The 17685-nt window shown below is 44.3% G+C and overlaps 1 protein-coding gene across 4 annotated transcripts in view; it reads left to right on the top strand.

Annotated features, from left to right (window-relative positions):
• The window catches only part of Urb2 (URB2 ribosome biogenesis homolog), a 31908-nt gene that overhangs the window by 1895 nt on the left and 12328 nt on the right, over positions 1-17685 (top strand). For all 4 annotated transcript variants that reach the window (XM_033761864.1, XM_033761862.1, XM_010621914.2 and 1 more), the window contains exons 2-6: positions 772-910; positions 2453-2629; positions 7776-11076; positions 15273-15433; positions 16541-16651. In XM_033761864.1, the coding sequence (XP_033617755.1) occupies positions 785-910; positions 2453-2629; positions 7776-11076; positions 15273-15433; positions 16541-16651 (3876 nt within the window). In that variant the 5' untranslated portion in view covers positions 772-784. The remainder of the gene's footprint in view (positions 1-771; positions 911-2452; positions 2630-7775; positions 11077-15272; positions 15434-16540; positions 16652-17685) is intronic.

Raw genomic sequence — 17685 nt, 5'->3', positions numbered from 1 at the left:
CAGTTTGCTTTTTTTTTTTTTTTTTTTTTTTTTTTGAGATAGGATCTCACTATGTAGTTCAGACTTCCCTGGAACTCACTATGTAGCCCAGGCTGGTCTTGAACTCAGAGCAGTCCTCCTGCCTCAGCCTCCCGAGTACTGGGATTAAAGGCGTGTGCCTGGCTCAGAAAAGAATTGTTGCTCTTTTAATCTTAAACTATCTATGATGACTATCTTTGCAGGAGTCACCTGCAGGGGTGTGGTACTGGGATTAAACTCAGGGAGTGTTGAGCACATTCTTAGCTTTTTTTTTGAGACAATTAAAATGAGAATGAGAATGCTGGGATTATTCCCACTGTGCCTGGCTTTGCACGTAAATTTTGCCTTGTTGGGTTCTTGAACACTCAACTCTGTGGATATGATATATATATGATATACACAGCTGGAATACTTGCAATCTGTTCTCTATTTGCTTTTGTCAGAATTTATTTTATTTAAAAAAAACTTTTTTTGAGATAGTCTCGCTATATAGCTCAGGTTGGCCTTGGAGCTCATGGTGATCCTCCTGCCTGAGCCTCTTGAGTGCTGGGATTATAGGCATGTACCACTACACCTGGTTTTTGTCTGAATTACCCCAGAAAATGCATGAGCCAAGGGGTCTCATTACAGATTTGTACCCAACAATTTTGTTGATATATTTTAACTCATTAATTTAAAAAATTGTAAATAAGACACTTCATTTTTTTGTCTGTTCAGTTTGACCTTATTATATTGTTTTGTTTTTAATTGTAGATAAAGTGTAGCAATGGCTGCTGTTTATTCTGGCATTTCACTTAAGCTTAAAAGCAAGACAACTTCCTGGGAAGATAAACTAAAACTAGCTCACTTTGCTTGGATTTCCCACCAGTGCTTTCTTCCAAATAAAGAACAAGTAAGTTTAATGTAGAAGTTACATTTTTATAATCTAAAATAATCACCTGTTTGAATTGCATATTGACATTTACTTAAAGATCTGAAAAGGGCCAGGGAGGAAGCATCATTGGATATTAAAAAGTAATGTCAGTGAAAAAAAAGTAGTGAGTCAGATCTTTCAGTTTGATAGGTTGAAGGTTGGGAAGTAGAAATGTGTGTGTATTTGTGTTGTCATACTAGAAATAGGTTGGTACCAAGAAGGACATAACTCTGTGTTAGTATTTCTCAAGGTTATTTGCCTAAAAAAATAGTGCAGTAAACATGAGGATAAGTTCATGAAATTGGTTTGACATATTTCTTGATGCTAAAGATGGCAGCACAAAAAAAAATGTAATAAAGATGGATTGTACTTGTTAAAGTTGTGCTGAGGTATGGTATGTAGGGCAGCTATTGCTGCAGTAGGGCCCACATTTGGCTGTGTGTGGGAGTCCCCTACCCATTGCTGTACAGAGTGAAATGGAGTAGTTTGGTGGGAAGTTTGGACAAGGTGTGTGCTGTTCTTATGCTGAGAGTTCTTTCCTTCTAGTATCTGGCACTGTTCATATTGTTACTAATAGTTATGGTAAGAGAGCTGAGGCCTCTCTCCTACATGTTTTTTGCATGAGTAAGCAGGTCACAGTAGTGGAAACCTCGCATGCACAGCCCCTTGCTCACAAAACATTCATGTGTCCCTTCACAGGACTGTCTCCTGTGGGAGACAACTGCTGGTAACATGAGGTTGCTCATACACTAATCACAGGTGTGACTCTTACAGCCTTTTTTGCTTTGTTTGTATGATTCATTCTATGGTTATTCTGGGCAGCTGCATTTTTTTGTTTTGTTTTTGTTTTTTGCTTTTTTTTTTTTTTTTTGAGAAAAATGTCAAAAGCTGTGTAGTTCAGTCTGGCCTTTGAACTCATTATGTATCCTAGACTAGCCTTGAACTTGTGGCAATCCTCCTACTTCAGCCTCCCTAGTGTTGAGATTGCAGCTGTGCACAACTACGTGCAGCTGGGCAGATGCATTTCTAACTCAAAATTCAGCATTAAAAAACCCCCAAACAACAAAAAACAGCATAATTAAAAAAACAAAAGGGGAGGACATGTATTAAGGTTTTATCTGAAACTTGTCATTGGCACCATATGAAGATAAAATTAAGTTTTCTGTCCCTTTGTCATTTTTAATTTTTTGAGACATGGTCTTGCTTTGTAGTTTGGGCTGCCCTTGAATTCACTATGTAGCCTTGGATGGCCTCAAACTTGCAGTGATCCTTCTGCTTCAGCCTCCTGAGTGCTGGGATTACGGGCGTGTGCCACCATGGCTGGCCCCCCTTTTATTCTTTAATAACAAACATTTTAAGATACCAGAACATTTATCAAATATAATAACTACTTTAGGTGAGTTTTAAAGGAATTTTTTCTTCCCTTATAGTTGGATTTGGTCACAAGTGGGTGTCCCTGTAATGTCCAGCATCTTTCTCACTTGTAAAAAAAATTTCATAGTGTATTTCCTCCAAATTCAGGTTTTACTTGATTGGGCAAGACAGTCATTGGTTGCCTTTTATAAGAAAAAACTTGAACTGAAGGAAGATATTGTTGAAAGACTTTGGATCTATGTAGATCACATTCTACATAGCAGAAAATTGCAAACTCTCCTCAAGAATGGAAAGACAATTGACCTTCAGATTTCTCTTGTCAAGGTAATTAACAGTCTCTTTGTTAACCTGTGCTTTACATGTGTCTCTGTTAGTTTCCTATTGCTGTTGGAGCCTATTTGTTTTAGGGTCCATTGTATAGAGATGCAGGAAATACCAAAGTAGGGAGGAAAAGGAAGTAGTAATGTTATCAGAATTGTCATGATGTCGCCAAAAAATACAGTAAATATTTAAATTTAAAATGTATTTCATCAGAAGACACATTGCCATTAATCCCTCACAAAATATTCCCATGCTGGGTGAGGTGGCGCACACCTGTAATCCCAGCACTTGGGAGGCTATGAGTTCAAGACCAGCCTGGGCTACATAGTGAGTTCCAGGGCAGTCTCAACTACATAGTGAGACCCTGTCTCAAAAAACAAAACAAACAAAATATTCCCCCTTATTTTGAACACATTTATGCTATTGTTCTTGCCACTTTCTGAAGCATTTCTGGAAGTTCTCTTTCATGAGTGTCTTACTAGTTGTGCTGTTGCAGCTGCCTTGTCCTGAGTCAATTTCAAATGATTATCTTTCAACAAAAGTGCAATACATGTATGTACTACCTTGTGAATATATTCATTTTGTATCTCATACATGAATTAATTGTCTTAGTTACTTTTCTCTCTTTGCTGAGACAAAATACCTGACACTCAAAGTTAAAGGAGGAAAGATTTATTTAGCTCACAGTTTGTAGAGACTTTAGTCCATTAATGGCTGGATCCAAGGCAGGGTGGGTGGCATGGCAGAGAGGCAACAGTTCATGGCAACAAAGATAAGCAAGGGACCTTAACAGGATCTTTCTGCCTCTTTTATCCAAACTACCGGGATTAGGGTGGTGGTCAACCAATCATGGACTGATTTAGTAACCATACACCCTTAAACCCTGTGTCACACACACTAGATTCAACCACCTCTGAAAAAGCCTTATGACTGCATGAGGCTTTGGGAGGACACCTAGACACAAACCATAGCACTAATTAAAAAGAAAAAAATCTGAAAATCATTAAATAAATAAAGGCTGCCCTCAATCTTGTGGCACTCTTCCTGCCTCAGCCTCCCAAATGCTGGGATTACAGGCATGTGCCATCACATCTGGCACAGTTAATATATTTAATATTAAAGAATACTTAAACTGTTTCATGAATAAGTTTTGATTGCCTTTTTTTTTGGTACTGGGAATTGCACATACTCAGGTAAGCATTCTACTGGAACTATATTCCTAGCCCTTTTTATTTTGAGACAGGGTCTCAGTTGGCCTCAAGCTCGTGATTTTCCTGCCTCAGCTTCCTGAGAAGCTGGGATTACAGGTGTGTGCCACCAGTTTGTTTACCTCTTTAACTGGAAAAGGTAGCCAGCAAATTGTGCAGTGGTGATTTTTTTTTTTTTGGTTTTGAGGGAGATTGAAAGGAGACCTGATAGGCATTTCATCAAAGGTTTTTGACTGAAAGTGATTTTAAAATCTCTTAGTGAACCTCTTCCTCCCCCTTCCCCCTCCCCCTCTTTTTGTTTTGAGATATGGTCTCCCCATGTGGTTGTGGCTGGCCTTAAATTCAGTATATAGCCCAGGCTGATCTCAAACTCATGGTGATCCTCCTGCCTCAGCTTGTGAATGGTGGAATTATAGGCATGCACCTCTATGCCTAGCTGAATTTCACTTTCAAAGCACTATTTTAAAATACCACAGAATAGCTATTGCACTAAAAACTACTACTAACAAGCACGTGGTATGTCACAGGCCAAATAAATTAAGTAACTTGCCGACATTCACATGAACAGTGGGTGGTAGAGTTGGATTTAAACTGAGATGTCACTATCTTCATGGACATATGGCAGAGGAGAAGAGAGTAGGTGATTTGCAGATGGCTCTTGAGAGTTTTGAATAATCCTTTAATGTGTGGGAGGGCTGGGGATTTAGCTCAGTGGTGCCGCCACCTGCCCTGCAATTACAAGGTCCTGAGTTTGATCCCTGGTACCAAAAAAAGTCAGAAATTAAAATGTGAAAGGAAGATGTATCTCTGTTTAAGTGATCTTATTTTCTATGTTTTTATTTTTATTTTTGGTACTGGGGAGTTGAACTTTGGACCTTGTGTTTGAGAGGCAGACATGGTACCACTGAATTAAATCCCTGGCCCTACATTTTTATTTTTATTGTTTATAGTTACAAAAATATGTATTGTATATGTAAATAACTTGTAAATAAATTACACTTTTGGGTATAATCATGAAAAGGCTTTTTTTTTCCTTCTAGTTTTTGTTTTGTTTTGTTTTTTGGTACCAGGGATCGAACTCAGGTCCTTGCACTTACAAGGCAGGCGGCAGAATCACTGAGCTAAATCCCTGGCCCTTTTTCCAGTTTTTTGAGACAGGCTTTTGCTATGTAGTCCAGGCTGTCCTTGAACTTACTATGTAGCCCAGGCTGGTTTTAAACTCAGTGGTAGTCCTCCTGCCTCATCCTTGTGAGTGCTGGGATTACATGCTGTGGAAAAGATTTTTTGTAAAGATCGAGTCCTGAGTTGATGCTTGTAAGTTGCTTATGGCAAGTAGCTTTATTGCCTCAGAACCTTTAGGAAATGACTACTTCTCCGAAGTGTCTTTGAGGTGTAACTAGCTTTTGGTTTTTGAGTCTGTTGCAGCATCCTGCCTCTTCAGTTTATTGGGGATGAGAAGTTTCTGCCTTCTTGGCTCAGCTGCCAATTCTTTGGCACTGGCCTATAGGTTTTATTTTGTTTTGTTTGTAAGACCCATAGGCAATCTCAGTCTTGATATACCAGGAGGGACAACTGACTAGCACAATTATGTCTCCTTGGTTAGAGTAGTACAATCAACAATAACAGTAGCATTAAACACGGCCTAGAAAATGACAAATTGTAGCCCTTAATATGGCTTTTTTTTACCTTTAGGTGAGAAGATTTAAAAAGGGTTAGGGGGTAAAAAAACTGAAATAGAGGAGAAAGAGGTCAGAAGCAAGGCTGGAGGACAAACTTTAGGTAACTGGTGAACAAGACATGGGAAAGAGAAAAGGAAAAAATAAAAAACAAGAACAGAACAACAAAAAAATAGAAACTATCCAAAAAAAAAAAATTAGTGCTCTTTTTTTTTTGAGACAGGGTCTCACTATATAGTTGAGACTGACCTGGAACTCACTATGTAGCCCAGGCTGGTCTCAAACTCACAGTGATCCTCCTGTCTTGGCCTCCCAAGTGCTGGGATTACAAGTGTGAGCCACCACACCTGGCTTCCAAGAAAAAAATTAAACTAAACCAAGAAAGAACTAGAAAGGAAAAAGATTAAAAAAAAAAAGCATCCAATTCAAGGTGTGTCTCTGCTGTCACTCTTAGGCATTGTGGGCAAATAGAGTCCAGAGCTAAATTGATTCATCCCACCAAGCTAGCTTGAGCTTCACAGTGGGGTAGTGGATAATCCCAGCCAACCTGCCCTTTTAGTTCCTCTGAAGTTCAAGCTGGTTTCTGGCTATGAGGCTGGAACTGGAATCTTTGAGCTTGCAATAGTTTATGTGTCTCCTGCCAGCTTGAACTCTACTCTTTGACTTCCTGCTCACTTGAACTCAACACCCACACCAAGGCACCAGAAGGCACTGGATGGAGTCTGCCCGTGGCTGTTCTAAGTTCCGAGCTCAGTTGGCCCCTCTCCATTATGGCTACCAGCCAGTCACCCTCTCTTGGGTGAGGTCTGAATCCGAATTACTCACCAGCTGCTGCTGCAGTCCAGTTAGTTCACTGCTTATTCTACTGGGGCGTTTCTCCGTGGAGGCTTCTGGGGTGGTCATGGTCAGTAGTCACTGTGGGTTTGCAGGTTTGGCCTGCCATTCTCTCTCTCAGAGTCCGGGCTCTGGGAAAGAGCACTGCTTGGAACCTCCGTCTTCTTCATTAAAGTTTCTCTCTTCACTCTCCCTGTGGACTTCATTTCTTGCCTGAGATCCTTCCTGTGTCCTGGAACCAACTTCCCTCCTCCTCATACTTCCCTCCTCCTCCTCCCACTGCTATATTCCAGTGTCAGGACACCAAATCTCAGAGACGCTCTTTCTCTGCTGCTTACCTCTACATCATCTTCCCAGAAGTTTTCCATGGAAAAGATTTTTACTGATGTAATATCATGAAAAATCTGGAGCCCACCGGTGCCACATTGACATCCAGGGATTTGATGTGTTCACTGAAGTTTTTCAGTGTGGTTTTGGAAGTCCTAGCAAGCACCTATTTAGTGGAAATAACAGTGCCTGTCTCATGGGCCTACTGATAGCTTAGCATCCTGGGCTGGCTTCTGTTCTCAGATGTCATAAGGCTGGGAGCAAGTTACTCAGTATACCAGTGAATTTTAGGAATCTTCCTGGCTCATGTTTCTAGTGTCTAGATTTTAGAACTTTGAGAGCAGAAGACAGTGGGTCTGCTATGTAGTGAGTAACTGGCAACATTTGCTTTCCTTTTTGTGGAGGGCCCTTTTTTAAAAGTATGTTTGACTATAAAAATGTATGTTGGACTTCAGAGTCATGACCCAAGGGCTACTGCCTATCCATCTGGTAACATCTGACCTTAGTTACAGATTGAAGCCTTACAAAGCCTGGCATTCTTTTTTGTTTTTGTTTTTTGAGACAGGGTCTCACTATGTAATTCAGGCTGGACTTGAACTCACTATGTAGCCCAGGCTGGTTCTGAACTCACAGTGATCTTTGTGTCTCAGCCTCCCAAGTGCTGGTAAAGCCCAACTTTTTAAAAATGGCTACCAAATTTACAAAGGCACTAATTATTTTCAGAGTTGATATTGGCAGGAGATAGATGTGTGAAGAAATTAAAACAGGCGCTTTACCTTTTTTTTTTTTTTAATTGAGTTTATTGGTACATTTTAGGTATGCAGTACAGTTACATTCATTATTGGGATCTTGTACCTTTGCATGACAGGTCTTGGTTCTCATTTTTTCCCCTTGTCCCTGCCCTCCCTTCACCCCTTCCTCCCATCCCCATTTACAAACACTTTATTTCCATCTTAGTTTTTAATGAACTACACATGCAGATACAATCTGGGCATTTCTCATAATGCAGAAGAGCAGGTTGATTGATTCTGTTGTACTTTGTTGTGTATGTGCAAATTTGGTGTAATAATGAGTTCTTTTTTTTTTTTTTTCCTTAACATTTAGATGATAAATGAGAGAATATCTGAATTCTCTCTCTCTGGATCTGAAAGAAACATGTGTGCTGTCCTGAACTGCTGCCAGGGCATCCTCTCAACACCTTCCCTGGTTGTCATCTACACGGCCAAACAGGAGCTGCTTGTGGCTTTGCTAAGTCACCTTTGCTGGTCAGCCTGCAGGCAGCCAGAAAGTGCAGTGACAGCCCAGCTATTTGAGGTCATTCACCTCGTCCTTAGCCATTATCTTTGTATCCAGCAACAACAGGCCAACCCCCGACGTATCTTCATGGATGTGACTGGACACCTGCTACCGCCCTGCCTTATCCTGAGGCACTTGCTCTCTGGGGGCACATGGACACAGAGCCAGCTGCAGCCGGTGCTAAGCCGGGATGTTAGGAGTCAGATTGAGGCCATGCTTCGAGGTGGGATTTTTCGGCCTGATATGCTCTCATCATACAAAGAAGAACTCTTGGACCAGCAGCAAAGTGACTCAAAGATGGGCACCATGAAGAGTCTTCTTGCTCCTCTGGACACTGTGGCTACCAGGCTGGTAAGTGCTGATTTCTGTGAGCCACGCCTTCATGCCTCTGTAGTGGCCAGCTCAGTGGCCCTGCTGTACAGGCTCTTTCTGGATTCTTACCTCAAGGAAGGAAACCAGTTTCTCTGCTTTAAGGCTCTACCCAGGCTTTTTGGCTGCCTGCGAATTTTACGCCTACAGGAGGAGCAACTGAAAAACTTGTCCACATCTGATTGGACCACGGAGCTCCTGGTTGTGGAGCAACTGCTAAACTTTGTGGCCAGCAACAACATCTACAACGTGGCTGCTGACAGGATCCGGCATGAGGAGGAACAATTCCACTTCTACCGGCGATTGGCTGAGCTGCTGATAAACCACTCACAGGCACCTGTGCCAGCCTGGTTTCGCTGCCTCAAGATTTTGATGTCTCTGAATCATTTGATTCTGGAGCCAGACCTGGATGACCTATTGTCTTCAGCTTGGATTGATGCAGAAGTAATGGAGTTTCGAACCAAGAAAGCCCAGGAGGTGCTTATTGACACCCTCTTCCAAACATATGCCAAACTCCGACAGGTGCCACGGTTGTTTGAGGAAATTTTGGGGGTGATCTGCCGTCCAGCTGCTGAGACACTGAGGCAGCCTGTGCTGACTTCAGCCCCCTCCACAGTGCTCTCTGCCTGCCTCCTGGAACTGCCACCAAGTCAGATCCTAGACACATGGTTTCTTGTGCTAGAGAAGTTCCAGTCTGTAGTCCTGCCCTGCTTGCAGAGTGATGTTGACATGGCCCTAAAATCTCTCTCCCTGAGCTCATTGCTGCATTGTATCATGTTTAACATGCGGAGTCTAGACAGCAGCACACCAGTGCCCATCATCAGGCGGATGCAATGTGTAATGAACAGGATGCTGGGAAATCTCGTGAAGCCTCTGCTGGCCCTTCTCCCCGGCTCCCCAGGCCCAAAGTCTGAGTTGTGGGTGCAGAAGGTGAGTGACTCTGCACTACTACTCTCTTACACCTGGATGCAGGTGGACACCATGCTCAGTTTGAACTGTGGCCAATATCACTCGGTGGCTGAGGACCTGACCAAGGATGCTCTAAAGGTCTCAAACCTCCCTTCATTGCTCCCAGGTTTGGAAGCACAGCATTGGAGGAAGGTCGAGAAGTTTATAGCTCAGTCCAACTCTCTCAGTAGTTATTGCTTAAAACAGCTCTACCTGCAGAAAATGAAAAGGACTTTACTGCAGGCTAATCCCCTTTTGGAAGAAGTCCTCCATACTTTGAGGTATGATGCTGCTTACATTCTTGATTCTGCCAAAGACAGCTTGAGTCAAAAGACAGTGGCTTCCTGGGATGGGCAGGTGGGGACAGTGTGTGCATCCACATACCATGTAGCACACTGGCACTTGATTGTGTCCAACCTCACAATTTTAATACCCTACCTATGTCTGGATGATATAAGGTATGTGGCCAGTGTCTTGTTAAGAACTTTATCAACAAGCAAAGCCCAGGAAGGCTCAGTGGATGAAGAACCATATATCACACTTGAGAATCTATCCACAGCCCTTCTTCATAGTCCTCTCTTTCCAGAGATGCAGTCCCTCCATTCCGCCTTCCTGATGTGCATAGTTGCAAGATGTTCTAGCATTCTGTGCTCTGGTGACCAGGATTTTCTCAGTCAGCAGCTACCTTGGCTCTTTGAAAAGGACCACACAGTTTTGGCTCATTGGGAAACCAGATTTGCAAAAGTTGGACCTGAAAGTGCAGAACCAAGAAGAGAAATTGCCCAGAGCTTACTTTCTCTGGTCAAGAGTGACTTCCTCATCCGTTTGGAGGAAGAGCAGCTAGAAAGCCTCCTGGGGCTTTTGCAGGTCATTTCCACTCTACACCTGGACAGTCTCTTACCACCCTATCATGTGCATTATTTTCTCTTGTTGCTGTCCATGTCTATTACCACAGTGGGCTGCTCCTGCCCCTCCTTGAGCCTCCAGTTCTTAGTGACTTGCTACCGGCTTCTCAGCTGCCTGCAGAGGGGAAAGAGTGCTCGCTCTGTGTTCAGGGTCCTGTATGTTAGTGATTTATTTGAGATTGTGCTGACCTCATTGCTGCAAGCCAGTAATAGACTCCTTGTGAAGGTAGATGATCCCCTGTGGCTGCTGCTTCTCCAAGTGATGGGGACATTTTTGGAGCAGCTGATGCAAATGCTCATCCAGATAAAGCTGAATTTGGTGCTCAATTTTGGGAAAATCACTGCCTTCCTCTCAAGGTGCAAATCGTACACTGAAGCAGCTTCTAGCAAGCAGTTGGAAAACCAGATTCCTCTGAGCAGTCAGCTACTTTTGGTGGCCCTAACAAAATTGTGCCAAGTCCTGGGGCCTTTTGTCAGAGAGCGGAGGCAGCCACAGGAGGCACCAGCGGTGCTGCCCGAGCTGCTGCAGCAGGCGTTGGATGCTGCACTTCAGCTGTGTTCCACATCAGGGGTTGGGGCCAGCTGCCTACCCTCTGCCCTCCTCCCTGCTGTCACCACACTCTTGGAAGTAGACCTGAGTCAGCACTGCAGGGACAGAGTGGCTGAGATTACCCAGGTGACAGATAGAACACTTCTGTCACATGTGGCCCTCTACCAGGATGTTTACAAACAACTACTATCAGAGTTGCCAGTCCTTGCAGGGAACACTCAGTGTTTCCAGGCAGCCTTGCAGTTCCTAACTCTGTTCTTTTCAGCCCCAGAGCTCCATCCCAAGAAGGGCTCCGTTTTTACCTCTGTGTTTCACTCTGTGAGAAGAGTTCTTACAGGTAAGATGTTTCCTCCTCAGCTGAGTCTGGGCTACAGGGCTTAGGTCGTTAGAGGTCCAATGCTGGCAGATTGATTTGCCACGCCTTGCCTTCTGGGTAGGAAGTGACACCTAGTGTATGACACCTGGTGCCACACAGGGTCAGTGAGAAGCTTGCCCTGCAGTCATGGCGCTGGGACTTCACATTCTCCTGTCTGTATCCTGGGCACATGCAAGCAGTCGCCCTTGCAGCTCTCTGGCTGTACCCTGGCTGCAGCCTCTGGGCCCACTTGTGGGCTCCTCAGGGCTCATCTGGTCTGGAGAGTATCCTATCTGCAGGTCTGGTTCCAAGTAAAACCTGATCTCTTTTGTCTCTAGCTTTAGCTTGCCAGTCCCTTGGGTAGTTCTTGTGGGTAGTCTTAGCTCCTGTAGGCTCTTCTGGGTCAAATCTTCAGTACCACAGGTTGACTTTAAAAAGATGTGAAATCTATCAACTTTAAAAAAATCAGATGATGCAATTTCTAGGGAGCCTCCTATAGTTACTTGAGGTAAAACTGTGCCCTCCCTCCACCACAGTGAGGTACTAGTGTTTTATTTGGGTGTCATCCTGCCAGGCCAGCTAACTAGGACCAAAGGTACAGCAGTGAGAGAGTGGATGTGTTTCTTCCCAGGGAAATGACCTGTGCAGTCTCCTAGGTTAAAGGTTGTTGGGTTACTATGCAGCTGCCGTGAAAATGATAATTATCAAAACTGTTAAGTAGTGTCTAAAAAATACGTATTAGTGTTAGGCAAGACCCACAGTATAAATTGTGTGTGTGTGTGTGTGTGTGTGTGTGTATGTATATGTATATATGTGTGTATGTGTGCCTGTGTGTGTGATACTAGAGGCCTTCATGCTGAACTACACCCCTTTTTATTTTTTTGAGATAGGGTCTTGCTAAGTTACTAACTTGCCCAGGTTGGACTTGACCATCTCATCCTCCTGCTTCAGCCTTTTAAGAGTGCTGAGATTACAAGTGTATGCCACCATGTTCAGTTTACAATATAAAATGTTCAACGTGTTATGATTATAAGTAAATAAAATACATATGCATGTTACAAGGGCTAGAAACATGCAGAAATTAAAATGATTATATTAAAACACTGTAATTGTTGCTATGTTCGTATTTTGTACTTTTTGTTTTTTGCAACAGGATCTCATTCTAATTCAGGCTGGCTTTGAACTATGTAATCCAGGCTGGTCTCAAACTTGTGACCCTCCTGAGTGTTGGGATTGCAGGTGTGCACCACTATGCCTGGCTGTCTTAAACTTTCTTTGTTTTGTTTTGTTTTTTTGAAACAGGGTCTCACTATGTAGTTGAGACTGACCTGGAACTCAACTACATAGCTCAGGCTGGTCTTGAACTCACAGCGATCCTCCTACCTCAGCCTCCTGAGTGCTGGGATTACAGGCGTGTACCACCACGCCTGGCAATTTTATACTATTTTTTATACTATATTTTAATAATAGATTAGTACTTTTTTCTAGGATTTCATTAAATTGAATTTAAGCCTGGGCTAGATCAATATTTTTGAATTCCTATTTAAAGCCTTACCCTAAAAAAAGACTATGTTTAATAATATAATAAAATATCATTAAGATTTGTTACCCTTGTTAGTGTATAAAAATAAAATAAACTTTTAGCCTCCAAAGGAGACAAAGGTGAATAGAGCCGATATCTTTTCTGTATCAAGACAGCATGCCCCATGGTTGGCATAGGGTATTCTGTTTAGTTTTAGGGATTTCTAAGGGGTGTGGGGTAAGAGGACAGACCCTGGGGAGATGAGGCTGGGGAGTCATGTGTCGAGCTCTGCTTTCCACAGAGAAGTGCTGAGGGTTAGTGGCCCTTGAGAAAGTGAAGCCACCTGGTCTACTTGGGCCACTGCCAGACCTGAGTGTGTGGCCTGAACAAGGCTGTGTTGTCTCCCTGTCAGCGACCTTCCTGTCTGGCTGGGTTGTGGATGAACTGGAAAGACTGCATGACGTTCTAGCTTCTCCTGTCAGTAACTCAGGCAGCAGTGTTCTCTGTCCTACTGGGGGCTGAAACCGAGACTCTTACTTAGACTAGTACAGTGTTTGAAGTGACCATCTGCAACAGCAGCTGGCAGATTAAAGCTCTGGCTGCTCTGCCCCTTTATTAAAGAGTGCTGTGTCCCCTTGTGTGCCAGCCCTGCTATGCAGAGGCAGTCCTTAAACCCTAACTCCGACCCCAGGGACAGAGCGTCCACCACAGTGAGGCCAGCATGCTACCCCATCCCCTTGGCCAGCCCTTTCGTTACTGGATGGGGTCCTGGTGTTCTTCGATGTCCTTGGTGCCTGAAAAAGACATACAGAAAAAAGCATCAAAGCTTTATTGAAAGTGAAAAGAGGTATGCTCGACAGGATGAGAGTAGGCTGGTGAAAAGGCTCACAGTGGTCCCAAGGATAAGGGGAAAGAGATCTCTTGTGTCCAAAATAACTGGATTGACTCCTTCCTCATTCAGGTAAGGCATTGGGACATTTGTCCTATCAAAAACTCAGCTGCCCTTAACTGGGTATGGTGGCCACATGCCTATAGTCCCAGTATTCAGGAAGCTGAGGCAGAAGAATCACTGTAAGTTTGAGGCCAGCCTGGGCTATATAGCAAGCTCCTGTCTCAAAAAACAAAACAAAACTCACTTGGCCTCATGCATAAACTGTTCTATCCAAAAACTTGTTTGGCTTCTTGGCAGATGTGTATGAAGGTTGGAAACATCTTTTGATTAGCTGTGCACAATATAAATGAATTGAAAATGCACCTTTCTGATTGGTCCAAAGTGTTCAGGAGCAGTAAACCTGACGTTACTTTGGGTCCTGTGTTTGCACGTCCTCTTTTTAGGAAACAATCTTGCTCAACCTGTTGTGAGTTTTTATGATCTTTGACATATTCTCTCTAGTTGCTTGTCTGCTTTGCCCCAGCCCAGTGTATCTCACTTTCACACCTGAACCGTCATACTCTGTACAAGGAAGTGCTGGAGAGGTGGGCAGTCTGGAGTATGTGCCCAGTGAGGAGTGGTCCAAGGCATGGGTTGGCGGGGCACATATAAAGGTAGCCTGGAAAAACTGAGAGGTGGCCACACAGGTGACCTTGAGTGGTGCAAAAGTGGGTTTCCAGGGCGGGGGGTTTAGCTCAGTGGTTCTGGTGCCAGCCTCAAGCACAGGGACCTGAGTTTGATCCCCGATACCAAAAAATTGGGTTTCTGTGTGCAAATGGGGGTTTTGGCTTGCCAGCGTGAGCTGTGAAGAATGCTTTTTGACAGTGGAACAGATACCTCTCTTGGCACAGAAGCCAGCATTTGTTATGCTGCCCCTCTGAGTGTAGTATTGCCACTTGCCTAGAGGTTTGAGCTGCTGACTTGGCCTTGCTAAGTAACAGGCTTCCACATAGATCACAAGGGGAAGGCAGGGGATGCCAGAAATCAGCCAGGATGTGGGACTGCATTGAGAGGTGTGTACAGGCTAGGTGTGTATGTATGTGACGGTGGCAATGGGGAGCCATCCTTGGAAGGCTCTTGACGTAAGCGCTATGTCTTTTCTTGTTTGCCAACCTCAGGAGTTGGTGCTGTTAGGTTCATTTCACTGATGAAGGAATTGAGGCTGAAAGAGGCCATAAGTCTAGGGTCTTACCGCTAGTGAGAGGCTCAATCCTACACCATCATCTTTCAGAGCTTCTGACCCTTGCCCTCAGTGCTGTACTCAAAAGTAGTGAGCTATAAACATGGGTGAGCATATGTATCACTGTTCTTTCTCTCATTTACAAAAGCTTTGTTTCTTTTTTTTTTCTTCTATTCCCCTTTTCCCCTCCCCGCTCTCCCTAGTTCCCCTTCCCTTTGAACATTTTCTTCCTGTTTCACAATATCTGTTACACACTTAGGTCCTTGTTTACCCTTTTGGTTTCTTACACCTACACCAGAATAACAATGAAGTATTTAAATGTGTGTCTGATTTATTTCACTTAAGAGAATGATCTCAAGGTGCACCTTTTTGTTTCCGGTGGTTTCGAACTTGGGCTTGCGAGGCAGGTGCTGGAACCACTGAGCTAAATCCCTGGCAACTACTCAAGGTGCACTTTTGAATGGCTGTGTGCTGCAGCCCTTTTAGCATACCCTCATTATGTCCCTTGTCTGTTACATCATAACAGTCTTGGTTTCTTTCTTCAGTTCCTGAAGTTCCTGCTCAAATCATTCAGGACTTGGAGCCTGACTTGGGAGCCCTTTTTGCCCAGATGCTGGAGGCTGGGACAGCAGAGGACTTGGCACTGGTGATGCGGTCTGTGCTCCAGGGGCTGGATATTGGCTGTGCATGGAGGGCAGACCTGCAGGCGAGTAGCTTCTTTCCCCGCATGTAGAGGTCCAGAGCAGCATCCGCTCCATGTTAGCCTTAAAACTAAATAAATTCACTCTGGGAGAATAGAGGCAAAGTGGGAGCTATGGAAGGAGCTGGCTGTGTGTAGGCCTGCCTGGAGCAAGATTGTAAGTATTACATAGTCACAATATTGACTCCCACAAAAGTTGAATCCTGTTTTTCCATGACGCTTTGAAAACTTGTACTGGATTTGGTTGCACAGCTGCAGGCCAGTGTTTTAAGTACCTTTGGGGCCCGAGTTTCCATGTAGTTCCTGAGAAAGCCTGTGTGGCCTTCCTGTGGGGAGTGCCTGCAGCCGTAAACTGGTTCATATCTTTTCTGCCCCATGAGTGTCTTTTTTTTTTTTTTGAGTCATAGTCTCATTATATAGTTCAGGCTGGTCTTGAACTCACTATGTAGCCCAGGCTGGTCTTGAACTTGTGGTAATCTTCCTGCCTCAGCCTCTTAAGTGCTGGGATTATAGATGTGTGCCACCGCATCTGCCTGAAATGTCTTTTTACCTTTTGGTCACAGATGACACCCTGGGACTGGACTTTGATTTTGATGTGAGGACACCAGGAGAGGGTGGTTGGGAATCCATGCTCAGAGTGGGTCCAGGTGTTGATGAGATGCTTAGTAATAGCCTGTCCCTGCCCACCTGCCCTCTGGTTTAAAATCTTCACCTACCCTCATAGCACCCAGCTAGCGTCTCATTCCAACCCTTCTGTCTGTGAGCACATGTTGTTCTTGCTTAGTGAAGTGACAGTGTCCTCTTCAGGGCATCTTGGCAAAGTGGGATCAGTGATTAAACTCCTTGTGGAGTACACTGAGCTGGTCCACACTTGAATGGTGAGGCACTCTTGAAAAGCCTTGCTGTTGAGAGCTGAGCTCCTCTTCACTGCCTCCCTGATTGTGTGCAGATGTGAAGGTGCTACTTGCCTTCAGGACTCAGCCTTGACTGGTCTGCCCTTGACCCCAGGGCTCTGGAGCTCTGATCTTTCACCAGCACCAGTGAGTGGCCCATCCCTGGAATTCTAAAGAGGGTTTCCTACTTCTGCTGTTAAAATTTCCCCTTTTGTTTCAGGCTGTTTTGTCTGCTGTTAGGTTGCTGAAGCTGCTACTGAGCTGCCCACTCAGTGGAGAGAAAGCGAATTTGTTGTGGCGTGCATGCCCCCAGATTATCACGGCCCTGACGGTGAGTGGCCTCTGGAGACGTGCCCTCCAGCTTGTCCTCTCTTTCTTGTGTAAAGACAAAGGCTGGTGTTTGGGTTCTGCTGTTCTCCTGTATAGGGCAGAGTGTTTCTGGGACTGCTTCCTAGAGCAGGATGCCCAGATTGTGTGTCCTGTCTGCACACATTGGTGCCAGCTGGCAGCCATGGCACAGAAATGGTGCAGAGGGATGCTAGGAAGCCTTAGGCAGACAGTAGTAAGAGGAACAAGGTGATAGGTGAGACTGCTGTGGAAGCTGTGTAATTGGAAGAGTGAGGAGGAATCTTGAGGTTTCCTGTCCCCACATAATGCTGTAGTCTGCTTGATGCATTCAATTATTCGAAGGTAAGTGTGTGTGTGTGTGTGTGTGTGTGTGTGAGATGCAGTGAGAGAACAGTATGGAATGAGATAGTAATGTTGCAGGTAGGTTATTATTACTATCCTACCCATGTGTTGAATTTTGTATCTCATAGCCCCTTGGTTTTGTTTCACTAGAACATAAGTCTGCTTGAGAAATGGGCTGGTCTGAATGTTCTACCCTCTGGTGAGCCTGACCCAAGCATTCTCGCCGTGAATGTAAAGGAGCAGTGTTGTGTACTTTACCATTGTCCGCAGCCTGCTTCTGGCTTTTGCTGACTGAGAATTGCTGTGGATCAGTGTGTTCTCAGAGCAAAAGGATTTCATAGTCTTGTTTTCAGTTTCTGCTCTATGTCACTTTCCTAAAAATCTTCCTCAGTGACTGAAGTGTCATTATCCCCATCTGATGGAGCTGCTGAGTGGGGTGGGGCCATGCTGGTGTCCAAGTCTCATAAGTAGTCCCAGTGGTGATGGCATGCAGTAGGCCACGCTGCAATGCACCAGGCTAGACTACCACAGGTGTGGCAAGTGGACAGCTCAGCCAGAACACCCAGCAGGGAATGGAGACTGTTAGACTCCATGACCCAATAGGCTCCCCTGGGGTGCTTAAGGTCAGAAAGGGCCCCAAGTGCATTCTTTTTTTTTTTTTTTTTTTTTTTTTTG

This window comes from Fukomys damarensis, unplaced genomic scaffold, assembly GCF_012274545.1.
Source record: "Fukomys damarensis isolate Sample0158 unplaced genomic scaffold, DMR_v1.0_HiC HiC_scaffold_10, whole genome shotgun sequence".
Classification (NCBI taxonomy): Eukaryota; Metazoa; Chordata; class Mammalia; order Rodentia; family Bathyergidae; genus Fukomys; species Fukomys damarensis.
Note: the sequence above shows the minus strand (reverse complement) of the source record. Positions and strands in the feature narration are given on the sequence as shown.